Here is a 20,882-nt window from a genome sequence, read left to right on the forward strand (position 1 = left end):
TGCAAGCTTTTTGCAAAGTAAATGCTAAAACCATCTAGGATTTTTGAAAATAGTATTGTATTTGAACAGAAGAGGAAAGTTTCCACCTTCTTTCCTATTTTCGGTGTGTAGAATTTAATTTGTCAGTGCTTTCAAAGCGGGGGGGATCTTCCGTTTTCGCAAGGAGTAGCACAGCAGCATATTCATCTGCTCTTAAAGAGAAAAAACCTCCAACCCTCAGTTAGCTTGAAGTCTCTTACCTGTTTATGTGCAGCCTTTTAAAAAGTGTGTGTTTCCTGAATGGTTTTGTTAGTCACTGTGTGGCTGAATGTGTCGAACCCTCTGAGGAAAACCAGTGCTTTCCTCCCCCTGCTGAATCCCGGCATGCAGTTCTTGCACTGGTACTAGCGTGTACTTCCTCTGCATCTTCGCTTTCCTGTTTTTCAAAGAGTGAGCTTGATCATGAGTGTTCAAACAGCCAAGAAAGTTGTGTGGAAAAAGTACAAGGTTGCTGCGCCTCAGGATCCCAACAGACAGACCTGTTGCCCTCCTCTGGGTGAGTACATGCTTACCTATGACTTCAAGGCTGTGGTGGATGAAAGGGTCAGCATGTGGGTCTCTGTTTATCTTTACACCTGATGCAAGCTGCTGCTCTTTAACTTTGTTCAAGTTTGCTGGCTAACAGGGGCACGTTGTGGAAGGCATGGCAGGACAGAGTGCAGGGAAAGGCTGTTTTTTGTGGTGCTGCCCATTGCAAGTGCTGTACGAGCCCTGGCTGTGGCACACCTGCAGCCAAAAGATCCTCCTGGTAAAGCTTGTGTCGTGGACTTCCCTTTGACCTGTAACATGCTAACTTTTTCAAGGCGTAAGTTTTATTGCTGTTCTGTCTGATTGAAAGTCTTAATGTCCACAATTTTCTTAAACCGTGCGTTAAGTTACAGTGATTTCAGTATTTAGTTGTGTCTCAATTCTATACAGTTCTGCTTATTGTGTCTTTTGGGACTTCTGAATGTGCAGCTCCTTCACCCCTCAGACTTCTTGTATTTTTCACACTTTGGTGATACCTCCATGGAGCAACATTTCCTGTGATATGTATGTTTTGGAGGAGAAGAAATTAGCAGTGTTTCTCCTTCCTTTTCATTCTGGCATCCTTTCCTACCCATCCCAATTGAAATTTCATGGATTGCCTATTCTGCTGTTTTGTGACCAGGGCCAAATAATATAGATTTGCATGGAAAAGGCAATTTGAGGATTCCTAGTACCTGTGAACATACTGTTTAGACACAGTAATTGGCAGATGGAGGCTGATTATTTTGTGAGTTGGTATCAGAAATTCAGAGATGGAGAACCTGCTGATCAATGGAGAATTTGATCCATTTGACCTGACTTTGGATGTGGAGATTTTTTGGTACAAATCTGGAGTCTGAACATGGGATTTTAGAGAAAGAAACAAAAATCTTAAGATGTAGCGGTGCAATGGCTAACTTTAGAATAAAACGATGGGCTGGGACTCTGAGCTCATGTATGTTTCCTTCTAGAACAATGAGTTGGATTTGGATATACGCCAGTCTAGTTGAAAGCAGAAACTTTCCCTTTATGTTCCAGTCCAAACTCTGTTAAAACTGACAAAATTGTCAAGAAAGCTCAGCTATGTGAGTGGAGTTGGGTTTGACTGACTCTGGAGAGGTCACTAAATCACAGGTTGCAGGCATTTGGTGTTCATCAAAATCTGCCTGTATTCGACCTGCTAATGAGGTACAGCTGCAGTTGATCCCTCCTGGAAAATTAGGAGGAAATCAGTTTGTTTTTTACCCTGGGCCATTGTTCAGGACAAATGTTTTTTCTGGCTCTGTGTATATTGTTGTGGGCTTTTAGGACAATTTCCCAGAATTTTTTTCCCTTTCTTCTTTCATCACTGTATTTTTAGAAAAGCATAATCTCTGGGCGAGTATTATAACCAGTCATGTAATCAACTGCTGTTGCAAAGGTTCTGAAACGTTCATCTATGGGATAATGGTGTGTGTATTGAGTTTTCCTGTCTGTCTTTCAGGTGTTTTTAATGTGTAAGTGCCAGTGTGTGTACACACGTAGTAGTTGGTGAAGTTTGTGTTTTTATGGATGGTTTCTGTGACTGGGGCTAGGCTAAGGCGTAAATCTAATTGAGTAGAAGCTGCTCAGGTGATTTACATGATTGAGCAGGGTGCGCTTCATGGTAGGTACTTAAGGGCTGTTTAACTCCCTATGAACTGAGAGCTCTCTGTTTTTGAAGGCATGCATATCATGGCTGGTATACTGGAATTACAGTTTATCAAGCAGCAGGATTTCCCCAGGAAATTCCTTGCATTATAATTGTAATCTTAACTCTTTTGTAGAGTATAAGACTTGTTTTGCTTTTCAGGAGTGTGATGGTCTCTGATTCGTTGCCATCTGCTCACTTTTTTGTTTTTAATACAACGTGTTTGGAAGCTGTGAGGGGCTTGTGGCTCTGGACACTTGTTAGAAGGTCTTGTGTTGGAAATTCAGATAGGAGAGCCAAAAATCAGGAAAAAAGTAGAAGGTAAGAGTAATGGAAGAGAAAACAAGACAAAGAAAAACCGAAGGTAAAATAAATTAAATCTGGGGAAGCGGGGAAGCCTTTCTATGAGAGGAAAGACTTTACAGTGATGTAATACTTAGAAATATTCAAGCAGGAAAAAATGTGTGGAAAAGTTGGGAGGGTGTGTGTGTCTGTAATGATTTCTTCTTCACGTCCTTTGCTTTCAGGCAAATCTGGAATGTAAATAACTGGGAGATTTTTGAGAAGTTTAGGAAGCACCTTGTGAGCAGCGCTCTGGCTACAAGGTTTAGGAGTGGTTATTGACCTGTAAATGCTGCAGAGTCAGCAGAGATGTGTCTTTGGTTTTACTGAGTGGCTCCTTGTGAGAATTGGTGGGGGCTGGAGGAAGGGAGGCTGAAGCTCATATCTGATAAAGTGTGTGAGTGTAAATGCATCGGTTTAGGTGAAACAAAAATGGATAAGACTCTTCTGTCTTCTGAAGTCTAAACATGAGCATGTTTAGTCAGAGATTGGTTTATGGCCTAGAAGATACTAAATAATAATTTAGCTTGTCTAGTGGGATGTCCTTCTTTATAAAAATCTAATCTTTCCTAATAACCTGTTAAGGTCTCAAGGTGGTGCTGGGTGCTGGGAGTGTGGTGGCACTGCTATGAAGGCATAGTGCCTAAGTGAACTAGAGTTTGCTCTTTATCAGGGAGGGGGAGAAAAGGGATCTTGTACTTTTTTCACCTATTTAAACACAATGGGTTCTCTTTTTCATAGTTGTTCCGTAATTGATATTCTTCCAGGAAAATTTCTGAAACTCTCCCATGAAAACGGTTGAGCTTTTTTTTTTTTTTTTGTATTTATACATATTCTACTGATGTAACAGTATTTGATGTGATTTTTATTTATTTTTTTCCCTGCTTCTATTGCCTCATTACCCAGATGGATGTCACCCTGTCATTTGAGGGGAGGCTACTTACCCTATATTAAGCAGGCAGAAAAATTCTTCTGAAAGGGTTTTTCTTGTAGTACTGTTTCTAAAAAAATGTCAACTTGAAGTCAATAAAGCACTTTGTGGTAATTAAGCAATCTATGTTAGCATCTTAGTAACATGCCACTAGGTATTATTTTGTTCTGCTTTCATACAGTTGTTAGCTGAAGCAAAAGAGATAATAATCATTATAGTGTGTGAGCTAATTGTGCAGCCCCCACCCAGTGATTAAAATAAGTGTTGTTTTTTTTTTTTATAGCACTAGGATATAATGGTAATGACATGATGGAGGCATTTTGCAAACTGATAGTTGAAGAGCACGTATTTCAAAGCTCCTTGTTTAACTTCTGTTACTATTTGAGGCTCCCTTCTTGTCTCCCTTTTGGAAATCCCAGGAGCACCAGCCTGCAACTGAAAAGCTTCCTTTCAGGTGGGAAGGAATCTGTTCATGTTTCCACAAGATACATGCACTGATAGCAGCTTGAAATTATTTAATCATGAGACAACAAGCTGTTACAATAGTAAAAAATAATATTTAATGTATTGTTCATGTAACTGTAAGCTCTGCGTTGGTTAGTTTGCTTAGCAGAGATGTGCTGGACCTGAAATCTGTTTGGTTTGAAACAGCGCTGGCTTTTAAACATGTGAAAATGGTGTATTTCCTTTTTGGCAGCAGGTGATGAAGCATGTGTTCTGGAATACAGCATAGTGGATGAAATGCATAAGAACAAATTATGAAGTAATTGCATGGTATTACATAGTTGTCTTTTGTGTCTTCACATGAATTGACTTTCAGGTTCTGAAGGACTTCTTTTAAGCTCTTCATATGTATATTGAACTATTAAATAGACATGCATACTGAGAAAGTGGAAAATATTTCTCTGCGCCTTTTGTAAACTGTCAGGGAGTTTTTTGCTATGGATGCAGACTGTGCCCCTCTACGTTGTGTTGGATGGAGTGGTGCCCATGGCTCAATTCAGCCGTATGGACAAACCATGTTCCCTCTGGCTGGTGAATAATCTGCTGCTAGTTCACTTTTATGTTTTCACTGAAATGTTCTGACCCTTAACTGGAGGGCTCCATATGCTTCCTGCCTTCGTCCCTGATGAATAGGGCAGGAATTGGCAGCAGTATGGCCTGTTATGTGACCTAATTTGTGTGGCGTCTGGGTGGAGTGGGCTCTAATCTTCACTAAGCGGATGGCTGAGAAAGTGAATTGCAGTAATTCCCCAGCTGATCCTCCAGCTGGTAAAAAGCGTGCTTGTGCTGGAGGGGAAGGACATGCCTTGTACTCTTGACACTTGTTACGTGCCGTGATGAATTTCTACGTAAGCGTTCAGAAAAGCAGCAAACAGTTCAAGGGTTCTCACAAAAATTCGGAAATGTGGTGGCTGACTTCATGACAGTGGACAGCTTTCCCCTGATGTCTGCCTGGTTCAAACCTGGCACACAGCACTGTGCTCTGACAGCTTTCTGTAATATTTCACAGATAAAAGAGCATTTAGTATCGCTTGTGCAGATGGAAGCAGGACGGTTGTACCTGTCTTGCTAAATTTCAGTACAAAGTGGATTTTGTACTACAATTGTGAAAGATCTCCTCTTATAGAAGCAAAATATTGTTCAGGCTTGCTTAACTGTTCTGGCTCTGATTAATTTGAAATTAGGGCCTGAGATATACTAACTTGTAGTATGTAGATATGATGCTCAGTTGTATGCCTGGGATATAAGGAGGGCATCCCAGATACTGGAACTGCAGCCGTGTCAAAGATCATGTATTTCCCACTGTTCTGGTAAACTGGCTAAAAGGAATGCATCAAGTTTTTTTAGCAATAAGGCTAACTTCTTAAAGAAATAGCCTGTAATGACCAGGCAGGTCCTGTCTCTGCTTGTCCCCTCTTGTGCTGATAACTGGTTCTAGCCCAGTGCTTTTGCGTGGTTGCCCCTCAGCTGCCCTCTGACACCAAGGCTTCAGGACTGCCTGCCTTGGGTTGAAAGAGAGCATCCTGCTGGGCTTCCTGAGCTGGTGGAGTGGAGCCTTTAATATCACTTTTTCTCTCAGCTATACTTTCCTACTGCTAGAACTGTATAGCTCAGTCATTTTAAGCTTCACATTATTTTAAAAGGTTCTTAGTGGTTTAATACCTTGTAATGCGAAATATTTTTAAAGCAATTCATAAAACACTCTGCACAGACCACTGAAATTAACTTCTACTCCCAGCTGAACTATAACAAAATCAATATTTAGTTGGCTTGTTTGACCTAAGTCTTTTTATATACAAGAAAAACATTTATTTCCACTGCTGCTTTTAAGGTAGCAAAGAGATAGTAAAGTCGATACTTTCTGAAAGTAGAAAAATAGTTCTGCTCTAAAACTACTTTCTCTCTCATATGTACAGTTAACTGTCAGATTTGTTAGGCACACCCCTTTGTAAAAAGTTATTTGCTGTTTCTCCACTTCCTGTGCATAAAACTAACATTATGAGCTCTTTAGTTGCTTAAATAAATATAAAATTTGATGTGAATATTTGAAAATTAACCTGTATAAATAGCATCTATTTTCTTTTACCTGATTTTCCTAGAGTGTAGGTCTTGCATTATACTTTTTGACTGAATAATTTGTTAATAATGCTTGTTGCAGTTTTCAATGAATAAATTTTAAGCTTCAGCTTGCTGATGTCAGTTTGAGATTGAAGGTTATACACTGAGATTCTTAGCACTGTGTACAAGAAAGGCACAAAGTGCTGTCTCACCATCATTCCTGTATCTCATGCCATGAAATCTCATGTGAGCATGGCTTATCTAATCTATAAGCAGTAGCTTAAAAGAAAGGTTCAGAGTGGGTTACACAGATAACTTCCTTGTGGGGACATGCCTCAACCTTTTATTTATGATCTTTGCATGTAGATTCTGTCACAGTGATCAAGCTTATTTCTTAATTTAAGAAAAATGAGAGAAACTGTCATCGATGAACTTCAGTATCAAATGATGACTTAATGCTAGTGTACTTTGCCATAGTAAGCAAGCAGTAAATGTGCTGGGCAGTTAAATGGAAGGAAGTATTTTACCCTTTTTGTTTTTGAGCTCTGGACAGAATTGATTATTCAAAAGTTAATGTTAGCATCAAGAGTTGCAAGGATTAAACTGATTACAGTATACCTCTTGTACTTTTAGTTAATTCTGGTGTAGTTTCATTCCTGTCTTTAATACAGTCAAGTGGTGTATTCTTGAAAAGAATCAAACAGCCTATGATTCCCTCTTCAGTGCACAGAGCCAGCCTTCCATTGGAGATTCTTTCAGTTTTGGGTAATTTATCTATTGGTAATTGAGGAAAAAAGTACTTGTTTTAACCATTTAATTGATTTTTGCAATTGAAAGAGAAACCAAGATATTGCTGACAATGCAAGATACATAATCCTTCCAAGAGATACGTTTTGGCACCAGATTAATATCAAAACCCAGTGCTATTTACATTCACTGTTAGACTCAAATGATTGAGTGATAGGGTGCAATACTATATTACACTTTTCTTCTATGTAGAGCATTTATTTTATTGTTCTTTTTTTTAATGTATTTCATGGTTTCTTTGGATTTTTTGTGTGTGTTTTTTTTGTTTGTTTTGTGTTTTTTTTTTTAAATAGCAATAAAGATAGCTTCAAGGGTTTGTCCTCAGGAGCTGAGCTGGAATTATTTTGTGGCCAGGTATATTAATTTACTATCTTGTCTGACATTCTTCCCTGAGCTAAGGGGAAAGATTTTTCTGTGTAAATTGCAGCAAGTTGTGCCTTATCATATTTGGTATTGTCTTTATTGATTCTGCAAAACATGTTTGCCTTTCAACCCCTGAGATGGGTTGACTTCGGTTTCTGCCAGATGCCCACTCAGTTCCTCCCTCACCCCTACCTCAGTTGGATGGGGTGAGGAAATAAGATGGTAAAGCTCATGGGTCGAGATGATGACAAGGGTATTGCCTGCCAGTTTCAGTCATGGGCAAAGCAGACTTGTTGGGGAGAAAATTAATTTAGTTTATTGACAATTAAAATAGAATAAGATGGTGAGAAACCAAGGCAGAAACTACAGTGCCTTCTTCCCTACATCTTCCTGTTTTCCCAGGCTCAACTTCACTCCTTCATTCCCAAATCCTTGCCCTCCTCCCCCCATGGGAATGAAGAAGTCTGCTTATTTAAATTATATCTTCAAATAGATTTTTAAAAATTATTATTATCTGTGAGAAAAGCTGGCTTTTCTTGGCAGACATGTGCAGTCAGTGCTCAGCAAGAGCATGAGCTTAAAAACCTGTGGTCTAAAAGTTTCCAGATAGTAAAAATGGACTCTTGGTCTGAAACAAACTTAAGTATATCTGAAAATAGGTCAAAATATGATTTAGCAAATATGTTAAAACTTGTTGGGAGCAAGGTTTGGCTGATAGTGTTTTCTTGTACCTTCCTTTATGACGCCTGACTTTACAACCAACATAAACGAAACCCGCTGAGGCAAGTAGACTTGCATTAAATATTTGCAGCATCTTGAAACAGACTTGATCAGTTGCTAAACAAGTGCAGTATTCTGCTGTGCTGTGTATAAATGCTACTCTTGTTTTTAATGGTATCAGCTGAAGTAGTTTGCAGGAGCAGAAAGACTAGCTCACAGGCAGCTAAGCAGAAGTAGTGGATGTTTTCTAGACCCTTTTGATCAAGGCCTGCTATGGTGTTTCTTATTCCTGTGTGCTGCCCCATCTTGTGCCTTCTCTACAGCAGTCACGAAACTGCATGCCTTGAAACTGTCACTTCCCAGTGACAAATTGAAGGTTCTAATAGTGTTGTGCTAGTGAATATCCTTAAACATTATACACAGCAGAGTCATCTCAGGTAAATAATTAGCTATTGTTTTTGACAGTGTTAAGGTGGTCTTTATCTGTAAGATAGGAGACTGTTTCCCTAGCCTAAAAATATTCACTCTAGCCATTTGGGGAAAAAAGCCTAAACAAACCCACCAAAACCAAACAACAGAGCCAAACATACCTGAGCGTATAAACAAAATTATCAGTGTCTGGAGGAATTAAGAAAAGTAAGTATTTTTCATCAAGTTCAGTAGTTGAGCAGGGAGTCCTGCCACAGCTCCCAGTTCAATTCAACATCAGGTGTGGCTATGATTAGATCTATAACCACCTTACTTTTCATATAGTCCATGGGAGCAGAGCAAAACTGATGCTAGTGTTGGCAGAAGTTCCTGTAAAATGGCTCAGACAGCCTGCAAAGCAGTAAGTATTGTGGGAAACACTTTACTGACTCTTCAGGACTTTTGAGGCAACTACAGCATCCGATTGGCTTGTCTTCCTATTGACTGCTTTGCAGTGGAAGAGTGCACTCTCATGTCTTAATAAGCCATGGAAGGTTTTTTTCCTTGCTTCTCTGTCTTTGTATATTCATTTTCCTGTTGTGTTCTCATGCCAGCATAACTGATTTATTGAGCCCTTGCCTTTTCAACAAACAAACCAAATGTGCAGTTGAGGAAGAGTTAAAACAAAGTTCTGAAATGATAACTTAGGTTGTCCAAGAAGTATTTTTTTATCTGGGGAAGCTCCCTGGTATAGCTAAGTGATGTGGTGTGTGTTTTTAACTTTGAACAAGTATGATCTGACTAATAGTGTAGCGGTTTCGTGAGTGACCTTCATTTGCCTACCTTTCTGTTATGCTTAAACATTTCTTTGAAGTTCATTGATAAATATCTTCCATTTATCAGGCTCTTGTTTCATCCACTCTTTCCTGATGTCACTATAGTATGACGCTTCTGTATTTTTTGTCCTAAATCTAATATTTTTGTGTCTTCACTGCTATCTGCTTTCTGTCATCATCTTTCTCCCTCCCCTTTCTGCTGTCCTGTGGTTTGGAAATTGACATGATCCAGGTGATGAATGTGTGTCATAAGGTTGGAGGTGTTACAATATATACAAACATCCATGTTTCACCCTTGCTTAATCTTTTGCAGTTCTTCCTCTCCCAAGAATGAGTGTCCTCACATACTGCCTTCTTGTATGGCTTTTCCCATTCTGCTAAAGGTAGAGAATAAAGGTAGAAATTCATTCTTTCCTGGAACGTCTCCAATTTATTTTTTTTCCACAATGTTCATATTTGGGGGTAACAGGTAATAAAGCTTGGCAGCTGGAGTTCTGGGTCATCTTCTGATGCTCCCTTACTGAGCCCAAATTCTGCATGTGAAAGGTGAGAAGGCTGGTAGTCACCCTTTGTTGCTATTCCTTTTTGCAGCCATGCAAAGACTTAACAAATAATAGTGAAGCATTGTGACATGAATAGAAACAGTGGAACAATGTGACTTTGATTATAGACAAGACTAAAGCTTCTGAGCTTTTATTTGTTTAGGTTTTGGGAAGTTGTTGGGTTTTTTGATTGTATACTTATCTCTGCAGGACTGGAGATATGTCTCTTGTATGTAGAAGGTTGTAATTAAATACACAAAATTCAAACTAGCATACTAGGTTGCTAAATCAGCTCTTAGTCATGCTAATTCTTTTGACAGCAAAAATCTTCATGTATATCTTGTTTTTCTAGCCTCCTTAGAAGTCCTCTCTCTGACATTCTGGTGATTCTTCCTTTACACTCTTCACTCAGTTTTCACTTGTCATCTATAAAATTTCAGTTTTGTTTCTGAATAGACAGAAGTCTGTGAAAGTCTTGTGAAGCCAGTCATGACAGTTCATAGCTGGACTAAAAAAGTGCTGTTGGATAAAGCCAGAAAACTGCACTCTGGTCCATCCTGCCTTTTTAGCACTTCCAGAGCCTTTGTTAGCTGGGCTGTGAAACTTTGAGGATGTTAGCAATATTTAATAGAATAACTGCATAAAAAAGGGAAGACTGTAGCTTCTGGCTGCTTGAGTTACCCTTCAAATGTGAATTTTCATTTCCAAGCCTATTGGACACTGGTAATGTTTCTTGTGCTGTTTGAGCAAGTAGCAGGTAGATAAGTGACTGACATTCCACATGCATTTGGTTCTGCTACACCAGCTTGCAGATGTGCATGCAATTGCAGGAATTCTTTCTTTACCACTTTGATGTGGTAGGCTTCATGAATACTTGGGTTTTGCAAACAATCGTACTTCTTCCACAAGTTGGTCATATGAGTCAACAGTGGACAATCTGAAATATGAACAGTGCATTGCAGCTTGCTCAGTGGTGTGCATGAATTCATATGCCCTTCCATACACCCTTACTACTGCTTCACATCTCCTTGCTCTTTTGCAGCTTAACAGGTTTTATTTCCTTTTTTAAACTGTTGCTTTGCTTGTGTGTTCTGGTTAACAAAATATCCTAACTTTTAAAGAGTAGCCTTAAAGTAGCAGTAGTGTGGACAGTCAGAAGTGGAAGGTGACATCAAATTAAATAGGAATAGATATTAAGATCTAGTCCATATGATAGTAATTAAACTTACATCATTGTGTTGTGGATGAAAATGTTTGTGATGTTTCTTAAAAAAAGTGTTTTTGTGATTTACTTTAGGGATTGTTGTCCAAAGAAACAGGTGTAGAAAAAATCTTGGAATAGCTGTTTAATATTAATCTGTTTAAGGTTTTCAACTTTATTCGTATTACAATGGTTTAAGAGGATATGTTAAAGCAGGCAGCTTAAACAACCTATGTAGGTGGGAAATGGAATCTGACTAAATTGCAGGCATGAGAACATTAACTGTCAAAAGTATTTGACGGTTACAAAGCAGCTAGACACTAGCTGACTCTTTGAACATCTTGTCATACCCTTCTCTCTTCTTCTCTTTGAAGGCAAAAGTACTAACTATCCCCAGCCAGTTGAATTGCCTGATCTTTGCCCAATGTATACATCTGTGTATTGCTGCAAATTCGCTGATGTGAACTTGAGTTAGGAGTAAGAAAAAAATGCCTGCCAATGAACTAAAGAAGTCACAGAGTATTGCACATTCATTGTGCTGCCCTCCTGAGTGTAGATGGGGGGAGAAGCCTTGATGAGAAGCTAATTCAGGGCTCATATATACTTAGTCAAGGTTCTTGGACCTCTTGCCATAGTAAGACCAAGCATATTTTCTTGCTGTCAGTTTTGCCTTGTGATGCAGATAAGACGGGCAGAAGTAATTAAGTTACTTGCGATAGTTAAGAATGCAGAATGTTGAAAGGAAACTTTTTTTTCCTGCATTTGTAGAAAAGGATCTAAAATTGAGTTAAAAGTACTTTCTAGATGTATTCCCCACTTTCTCCCCCGCACCTAGTTTGTAATATACAAAACTAAAGCTTCAAAGGCCAGTCATGTGAAGACTATAATGTCTTTAGTAGATTACCTGTGAATTCTATTTCGTAGTTATTTCACCCTGTTCATACCACTTATGCTTTCTGTGATCGTAATGTTGTTTTAATGTTGCAGAAATAATAACCTTCCTTTTATTGCTTCCGTTAAGGTGTTATTTCTATTTGCATAACCTGAAGAGTGTTAAATGCATTGTTGGGTTTTGTGTTTGGTCTTTTTTTTTTCTCTTTACTGCTGAGCTTTGTAGTTTGCCATAAGTGCATCATTTTATTGAGACTGAAATTTGAAATTCTTGTAAATGTGTATGAAGTTAATTTGTTGTAGTAGCTTTCATTTGGAGAGGTGCAAATGCATGGTAAATAGAAAGCAAGTTTCTCTTAACTCCATTAGGGAACCACATAAAAGAGTTTTGCTTTTCTCTGATAAAGAGCCAGTCTCTTTGCATGCTTCTGGGATTGCATCCCTGCTTTATCCCTATGTCATTTCTTATTTGACCCTTCACCTCTTAGCAATTACACATTATTCCAGACCCCTCACAACCTGCTCAAATGTGTTGGAGCAATTGGGCTTTGATTCACCAGAGCTTGGCTGGTTAACTTGGGAGTATTTACATGGACAGGTCTAAAGAAACAAGTGTGTGGTTGATTCTTGAGAGAACTGGGAATGTACAGCTAAAGTGCTAACAGCCAGCCTCAGACTGGGATGTTGTACTGAACCCTGCCTTTGTATTTGAGCAGCTCTTGTTCTATCTGTGCTCATATATAATGTACTTTTTCTTGGGGGGAGATTGGGAAACACTTGTTCAGTGCTAGTTGTTTATAGTAAGAAACATTATTTGATGCTACTTGCAAATCATTTTTCTTTCGGGGTGGGGTGAAGGTGGGGGTGTGAAACCCTTGGAAAGAAATCCCACTTGCATTTTGTAACCCAGCAATGGTGATCTTGTCCTGGCTTTTTCTGGGGTGGGGGTAAAGTGCTGATCTTACTTTTAATCCAATATGACACTGGAAATGCATAAATATTTTTATTGATCAAAGGATCTAAGACCGTATCCTCTCAGTTTCAAGACAAACCTTTGAATTGAGTAAATGATAATTTTACATTACATCAAAAGTTTGTGTCTGCTGCAGAGATTGTACTTTGTATTTTGCTTTTGCTCTGCTTTATAGCCTCCCTTTTTACTAGTAGAAAGAGTTGATCTCTAAGTTGATGTACTTATGCTTTCTTCCTCCAAATAAGTGAATTAAGCCAATAAAATCCCTTCTTTGGCACAGCTTTGGCTATGCCTGGGAGGTTTTGTTAGTGATGCTCATGTTCCTTTTTCATATACCAAGCCAATGTAGTTGTGTCAGCAAAACTCAATAATGTATGTCTGTGTTTAGATGCTGACTTATGCCCCTTGGTGGTAAAAGCCTTTTCTTCAGACTTAACCCCAGTGATTTTTTTCCTCTGTTGCTAGCTCATTTTCATTTTAGAGGTCATCCAAAGACAAAACAGCCTTACATATGGGGGAAATTCCTAAGCATTTGAATTTAAAAAATTGCTGTCTAGTTAAGTGAAAGTTGCAACACAGGTCTGGTTTTAAAAGGTCTGGAACACTGGTACCAGTCTAGTCTGTTAGTAATAATCTGTGTTGGCTGTTTCCACATTAAATATCTGATGAACTTGTTTATGCCACTTGCATCTCTTCAACCTGGGTGCCTTGAGTCACTGTTCCTGTTCAATTTAGCAGTGTTTGCTCAGGGGAGTGGATTTCTGTATGGAGGGCTGTGCTGGGTTTAGCCTGGCATGGTACAGCTAGATACCATGTGTTTATACTTATTCCATAAGCACATCTTCAGTGGTGCTTCCTCTAATATACCTTATTTTACAGCGGTTTGCAGTTCAGGGGTTTCTTCAGCCAAAAATTGTATCCATCTTTTTATGGACTCTTAATTCTGTAAGCTTATCTCTGCTTTTTTAGCCTGTTTATACTAGTGCTTTCTTTTGTCTTGCTTTCACTGTGGCTATCATCATTAATTTAGCTGCTCATGCTAGTAATATTCAGGCTGCAAACTCCGCCCTCACTGAGGCATAGACGCCACCTGCTCTGCTGCAGGGACATTAACCTTCTGCAGAGGGCAAAACAGAAAGTCCAGGACTTGAAGCTCTTGAGCTGCTTCAGCTGGGCAGCAGCTCACTGGGCAAGGGCTGTGAATCCTGAGCTTGTGTGGTGCCTGACTCCTTAGCACCGGGAAGGCATGCAAGAACCCATTCCAAAAATGCACTCAGGACAGGATTACACCTGTGAATACAACTGATCTACTGTAGTTGTTGCTGGAGGCAGCAGTAATAATCTAACTTGTCATTAGGTGATCTTTCTTTTTGCATAGCCAGTTTCTAGGAAGGTAAAGGTGGTGTGCCTGTTCTGAATTTTACATGCCCCCACAAAACCATTTGATGCATTAAAGTGACGGTAATCAAACCCCACATTTGCACAGGGTCCATCACAGTCCTCCTTAAAGTTGGCCACTAAATAATAAAAGCACAAGAATTGAGATATGCGCATGTAATTCTTTTGCCTAAACAACGGGCTGCTGAAATCCCTTGGCTCAAGTTCTGCTGAAGGCCTGTCAGACTCTGAACTTTGGTTGCTCTCCTTTTGACTGCCCTGTTGCTGTATCTTCTCCAGTTTTGGTCACACTGTTTAAAGTGCCATGTCCCGAAGGAACTTTCTCTACCGAAGTGGGAAGTCTTCTTTGGGCTCACACTGATGGTGAGCAGTGACTTGCTTGATTGCATAAATACATATTTTAATGCATTCTAGATATTTGTTCTGCAATTGCCAAACAGAATTAGTGTACTTCTGTACAGTTAACAGCAGTTAATCAGGGAGGGGGGTCAATTTTGGGCCTAATTAATTACTAAGCCAGGGAAAGAAACCTGAGTTTAATTAGGATATAGGATTAGCAGTGCCTTGACCTACTGCTGTTCTGATTAAATGGCAAAAGAAAAGCCTTATGTTTGCCAGGACCCTCAAGGAGGGGCTATTCATAATACTTTACTCCAATTTCTCTTTTATTCTTTCCTCATTAAGGAGTCTTGCTAAATACATGAATTTGTTAATATACTCTTATGCATGTTTCTTATTGTCTCTAGAGAAAGAATAGTAGTTTCCTCAGAGTGCTCAAATCTTTGCTTAGCATCATGTCATTCTGCACAAAGGTTCTCCCTTCACCAGTGGTGCCATATTTCTTTTCTTTGGCCAGCAAACAAAAGTGACTTGGAAATGAAATATTCAGTATATCTCAGGAAATGGACTTGCCTTTTGCTAAATTTTCCTCACTAGGGTTTGGTGACAGTACAAAACTCTTAACATTCTTTGGGTAAGTTGTATGAAGCCAAGAGCAGGTGAACACAGAGTGATTGTTTCTGTAGTGAACTTGCCAGAGTATTTTAGGCATAAAAATGAGAGTACTGCGTGAAGCTAAGAGCAGGTTAGCTTACAGTGATAATTTCTTGATAGTGAACTTGCTGGAGTATTTTAGGGATAGAAATGAGGGTATTTGCTTTGCGCTATCAGATATTTTGGATTTAAATTCTTCAGTCATCCTGTTCGTTCTTTTTGCTTGCTTCTCCTTTATGTTTAGAGCACCACTAGACCACACGAATTTTAGGTACTTCCTTTAAACCTTCTGCATTTCAGGTTTCATCTTAGTAATTACAAAGGTTAATAGGCTGAGGTAAATAATTTACAGGCATCAGTGTGACTGATCCTGGAGAAAGGAATGGTATAGCTGTATAGCTACCGAAGCTCAGGCTTGGCCTGCCTGGAAACAAAATAAACAATTTATGATTTTTTTTAAACTTTATTTGCCTGTTTGATTTCTGTAAAGACTGGGCTCAACTTTGTTTCTAATCGGTATGCAACAGTTTGAGTTAGGGAATGCTTTGTATTTTGGGTTGCCCTTCCCCCCCTCCCCCCGCCCCCCCAATATGAGCAGGGCCCTGGGCTGGACAAATGGGCTCTATAGGTGCTTTCTGACCTTTGCCATGCTGTACTTTCTGTGAAAACATTTTAATGCAAACTTTTACTAAACTTTCTGGGAGCAGTGCAAGGAGCGGCGGATTCATATGGGTGGTGAAGGTTGCTTAAGACTTATGAAATGGCTTGAGGCTAAAGGACTTTTCTTGGTAGTGCAGTGATTATAAGTTACAAAGTTGCAACAAACATCTAAACTTTGCACATTCATGTGTTTGCGTTTTTTTTTCCGGGAGGGTCTGAAAGTGTTGTTACAAGTGACAGAGGGCATTATGACTGTTTAAAATCACTACTGTTCTCTTTTCCTAATTTCTGAGTTAATTGGCACTGGAAGGTGTATATTATCTTTTTATTACTTCCATGGATGAAATGCAATTACCTGTCTGCTGTATGTTTAGGTCTTAATACTGTATTTCTAAATACCATCAGAGATTTGAGGCAGTCAAACCCAGAAAACTAATACCTTGACTTTGCATAACTCAGCTGCCAAAGTTGCTATGTTATGAATGTCTTCTATACTGGACTGCTAGGAAAGACTTAAATTCCATGGGGTTATAAATTGCATTTGTTTTTAAATAACTCTAGTCTGCATACTGCTGTCACTGAAATAGCACCTATATGGTGTGTATAGGGAGGTACACAGTTAATGTGCTTGCAGAAGCATTTGAATGTAACTATGTAATCTTTTAAATATATTACCAGTGGACACTTTTTTTGGAAATCTGTTGATTAATCTGTTCTCATGAGGGAAGTAGGATAGTCTGATTATAGTTGTCTCTCAGTCTCCAGTACCCTCCTCCTCCGCCCTCCAAACTGGTCCAATTTGGATTAACTAGTGGGATATTTAATCAAATTTTCATGTCATACAGCTAATTAAATAACTGCAGGTTGTGTGAAAATCAGTGGCTGGAAGAAGGAGAGGTCCTGAATGCAGTGTCTCCACTAAAGGAGAAATGAGAATACAAAAAATGTAAAGATGTCTTCCTGCTGCCTGATAGATGTCCAGTCAGCATCTGCAAGTGGGGTACGACTACCTATGGCCTGTACCTTGTGTGCTGGAATGGAATGGGAGCTTGCAGTGAGAGGCCAAAGAAGTCATGGGGTACTGGTGGGGTGTATACTAATATGGGAAGCCAAGTATTATTAGTCTACTTATTACTAAACTGGAGCATGTAGTAATGTGTAGGAGCCAGGTATTATTAGTTTACATCTCAGGAACTGGTTTCTATTTGTGAAAAACTGCTCACCTGCAGAGGTTTTGAGCAGGAATGACAATGGGCTGTGGTGGAAGGTGATTTGAGCTGAGGTGGGAGAGAAGGATGGAGAAGCCTGGGAAACAAATGGGCCTCTCTAAAGGGGTGGATCAGGAAGAGTTTTAATATTTGGGAGTAAAAAGACAAAGAATAGGGGATGAGGATGATTTGGGGTTGCAGCCTTTGGGTTTTTGGAAAAGTAAGATAAGAAAGCCTCTGGCTGAACAGAGATGGGATAAAGATTCTGGAATATGAGGGGACAGAAGTTAATTGTTGTGAATAAGAACTTTGCAGAGCGCTACTGTCTTTACCTTCCTGTCACAGAGAACAAAATAACTTTACATCTTTTGTACTGTGAACATTGTTTCCTGAAGATGTTGAAACAAGGTTGTTTGTGATGTCTGCCTGACTTGAAACTCTGCCATAACTGAGATAACTTGCACTTGCATATATATAGAGGTTGTGGTTTGGCTTTCTTCTCTGTCCAAGTGATATTGCTTATTTGGGCCTGAGCATGGTCTCTGACATCTGTTGTGTCTCTCCTTCCTTCTGGTATGCAGATGGGCTTTTTGTGAGGACAACTCCTGTGTTATGCAGGAGATTATGCTAGATGATCACAATGATCCCTCTGACCTTGTATCCCATGGATCAGCTCCACAAATGCAAGTGAGCCTAATAATAGTTCCAATTTGGACAAAGTAAAAAGAGCAGATGGCTGACAGCAACTTGTAGAAAGCAATTCTGTTTTCTTTGTAACCATTTAAAAATTCAAAGACAAACTCTGTTCATTAAAAAAAAAAAGCTGTAGTAAGTCTAGTTTGTGATTCTTACCTTTTACTTGTGTCTGTAAAGGTACTCGAAATGTCTTCCCTTGTGTGCTCAGAAACATCTTAATCACCAGATTTTTGGCAGGTGTTATCTGCTTTTCTCTTCACTTTACATGTATCAGTCTTGTTGGTTGGAACCTCAGGGAGATGGCAAGGGCATCTTCTTCCTCTCCCTGTGGGTGAAATTTGCTCTTTGATATTTATGGAGGACATATTATCTAATCCACTCTCTCTCATCATAGAGGTATTTCTGATCTCTGGTCATCGGCTTGCAAAGCTGCTGAAGAGGACTAAAGTTGCTCGGGGAGGGGAATACCAATCCATCCCACTCCTACCAGTTTGGTGCCAGAGCCAGCAAGAGATGCCCAGAGCCTGGAGAGGGATCACAGCTCAGCAGGAGAGCACCTGAAGAGCAGCACAAAGGAATTCCTGCCTCTCTGGCCAGTCAGTTGGGTTCACTGGGGGCCCAACTGAAATGCCCCTGTGCAAACGCATGTAGTATGGGGAATAAACAAGAGGAGGCAGAGACATGCATACACCTGCAGGGTTATGATCTTATTGGAATCATGAGAAATGATGGGATGGCTCTTATGACTGGAGTGTTGTAATGGAGGGATACAGGCTTTTGAGGAAGGACAGATGGGTAAGACGAAGAGGGGGTGTCACCCTCTATGTCAGTGACCAGCTGGAGTGCATGGAGCTCTGCCTGGGGATGGATGACAAGCTGACCAAGAGTTTATGGGTCAGGATTAAAGGGAAGGCAGGGACAGGTGATGTTACAGAGGGAGCCTGCTATATGCTGCCTGACCAGGAGGACTGAGGGGATGAGGTCTTTTATAGGAGCAGCCTCACATTCTCAAGCTCTGGTCCTCATTCTGTGATTCTGTATCTTAAAGTTTTAGGGTTTTTCCTGCAGTGCACTTGTTGATAGCTGTAACCCTTTGCTCTAAAGGTTTTGGCAGAATTTTCTTGCAGCCTTAGACCTTGATGTGTGATTACTGGCAGGTTGCAAAAATACGTACACAAATATATTTGTATGACACACTATGGCTTCCCAGGGCTGTCTTGCAGTGGGAGCTGATGCTGCTTGGTTTGACCAAATATTAAATAGCCATTGCAGGCTGTTGGAGTGAAATGTGATTTTGCCAGGCTGTGGAGACCCCTTGGAACAGCCCTGTATGGGTGTTGGGACACTGCCTCCAATTCCTGGTTTTGTATTGCTGTCCTGTGAAAACAGCAGGGTTGCTGGCTGACCAGTGTGGCTTGTCAGGCCTGTTGCATGGTGCTGCACCATTATTTCTGTCTCCCCACAGCTTGCTATTCTCTCTAGCTTCCTTTTAAGCATCATTCCAATGTGCTGAGACTGGCAGTGTGGCATGTTAGATTGCTTTTGCTGGGAGGTATGGAAACAGCTATGTTAATATTGCTTCAGCTGCGAGGTTGCCATCTTCCAAGTTATCAGTTGCCGGGTGATTTGTTTTGTTTTTTTTTGTTGTGAAATAAATGCAATTGAGCTTAGGCTCACAGCACCGTTCAGTGAGAACCAGGGGTGTTCCTCATTACTCACCTGTGGTGTCTTGTTTTTGATGGTGTCTGCTGTTGGGAAACACCAGGGAGTTGAGGTGCAGGGATTGTTTTTTTTTTTGTTGTTGTTTTGGTTTTCTTGCAGTGCTGTATTTCATAGTCTAGTCTATATAAAGAATTTACAATGTGGGCAACTGCATTTTGTGTGGCAGTTGCTGTAGGCAGGCGTCATTACTTTTTGTTAGAAACACTGTTAATATAACTGTGGTTCTGCACAGCTGCTGAGGTTTGGAGAGGGAGAAGGAATGAAGGAAAAGTTTGTGCTCACCACTGATTATGAAATTGAAACTGCAGTGTAAAGGTGAAAGCTTACAAGAGAATTACTTGTTGCTGAAGCCATTTGTTCTGCCATGGCATTGCAAGAGAAGAGGAGACCTGCAGAGCAATCTTAACTTTTACTTTGTGTTTCTTTAAAAAAAAAAGCCCGAACAGTCTCCTCCCTAAAAAAAGCACAACCCGAAACTTCAGGGATGCTGGTAAAGATTGCTCTGTATTAAGGAAGTCAGGGTCCTGTAGTTCTGATGAGCATGAGAGCATCTTCTATGAGCATGGTGGTCATGAACTCCAATGCTTTGTGACTTTCTTAGCTTTTTGCTTCTTGCTAGTGTGGGTAAAATCTATGCTGGTTTCCACCTTCAAATTTTAGATGCTTTATTTTGTGTCTCTCTGTGAATTAATCCGAGTGAATTTGACAGAAAGATACTTGCTTTCTAAATGCTTTTTCTATCCAGAAAATCCTACACCCAAGACTACAAAACTTTCCCCTCTCTTTTTTTAATGTTGTCAGGCTTTCAGACGTGCTAGTCCTGGGCGGGGCAATATCTACAAGAAGATACTCCTGCTTGCCTAAAGGCTTAGGCAAAGGGTCGATTCTAACTTTGTTACATTCCAGGTGTCTTAATTGAAACCCACAGGCTAATTCCTTCTTTTATTTCTGAATTCTTTTGCTGAGAACTTAAGTAATGAGGCAGGGAAGGCAAATCTAAGTCTTAAAATGTGAGATGACCTTTGGTAACTTGTGCTGGAATGGTTGGGAAATTTCTGTACTTTGTTTGCGAATCTACTCTGTATGCTTCTCCAGGGCATCTTCATTACAGTGCTGCTCTGCCAGTTGCTTTGGGTGTGATAACTTCTGTCTTTCAAAAACTAAATAATACAGTTCTGTCATGGAAGCATGTAATGTGTTTTGAGGAAGTAAGAAAGCTGACTCTCAGTATGAAGCAGAGGTTGAGTAAAGGACAAACTGCAGTCCAGTGAGGCTTTTGTTTTTACCCCTCTTTTTAGATCTTTTAGATGCCTTTTTGCCCCTAAGAGTGATATTCACAAGGTAATAGGTTGGACTTGAACTGAGGTTTCAAGGTGTCCCAATAAAATTAAGGGGCAGTATTGAGGGTGGAAGA

General features: G+C 39.9%; 1 protein-coding gene across 4 annotated transcripts in view; it reads left to right on the forward strand.

Annotated features, from left to right (window-relative positions):
- Window positions 1–20,882, forward strand: part of UTRN (utrophin) — a 368,969-nt gene that overhangs the window by 34,035 nt on the left and 314,052 nt on the right. For 3 of the 4 annotated variants that reach the window (XM_062641829.1, XM_062641831.1, XM_062641832.1), the window contains exon 1: window positions 387–535. The exons of the other annotated variant lie outside the window; for it this stretch is intronic. In XM_062641829.1, the coding sequence (XP_062497813.1) occupies window positions 442–535 (94 nt within the window). In that variant the 5' untranslated portion in view covers window positions 387–441. Of the gene's footprint in view, window positions 1–386; window positions 536–20,882 lie in introns of those variants that run through there. 4 annotated transcript variants of the gene reach the window in all.

This window comes from Pezoporus occidentalis, unplaced genomic scaffold (genome assembly GCF_034315485.1).
Source record: "Pezoporus occidentalis ecotype Australia unplaced genomic scaffold, CSIRO_AGI_Poc_V1 ctg7, whole genome shotgun sequence".
NCBI classification, from domain to species: Eukaryota; Metazoa; Chordata; class Aves; order Psittaciformes; family Psittacidae; genus Pezoporus; species Pezoporus occidentalis.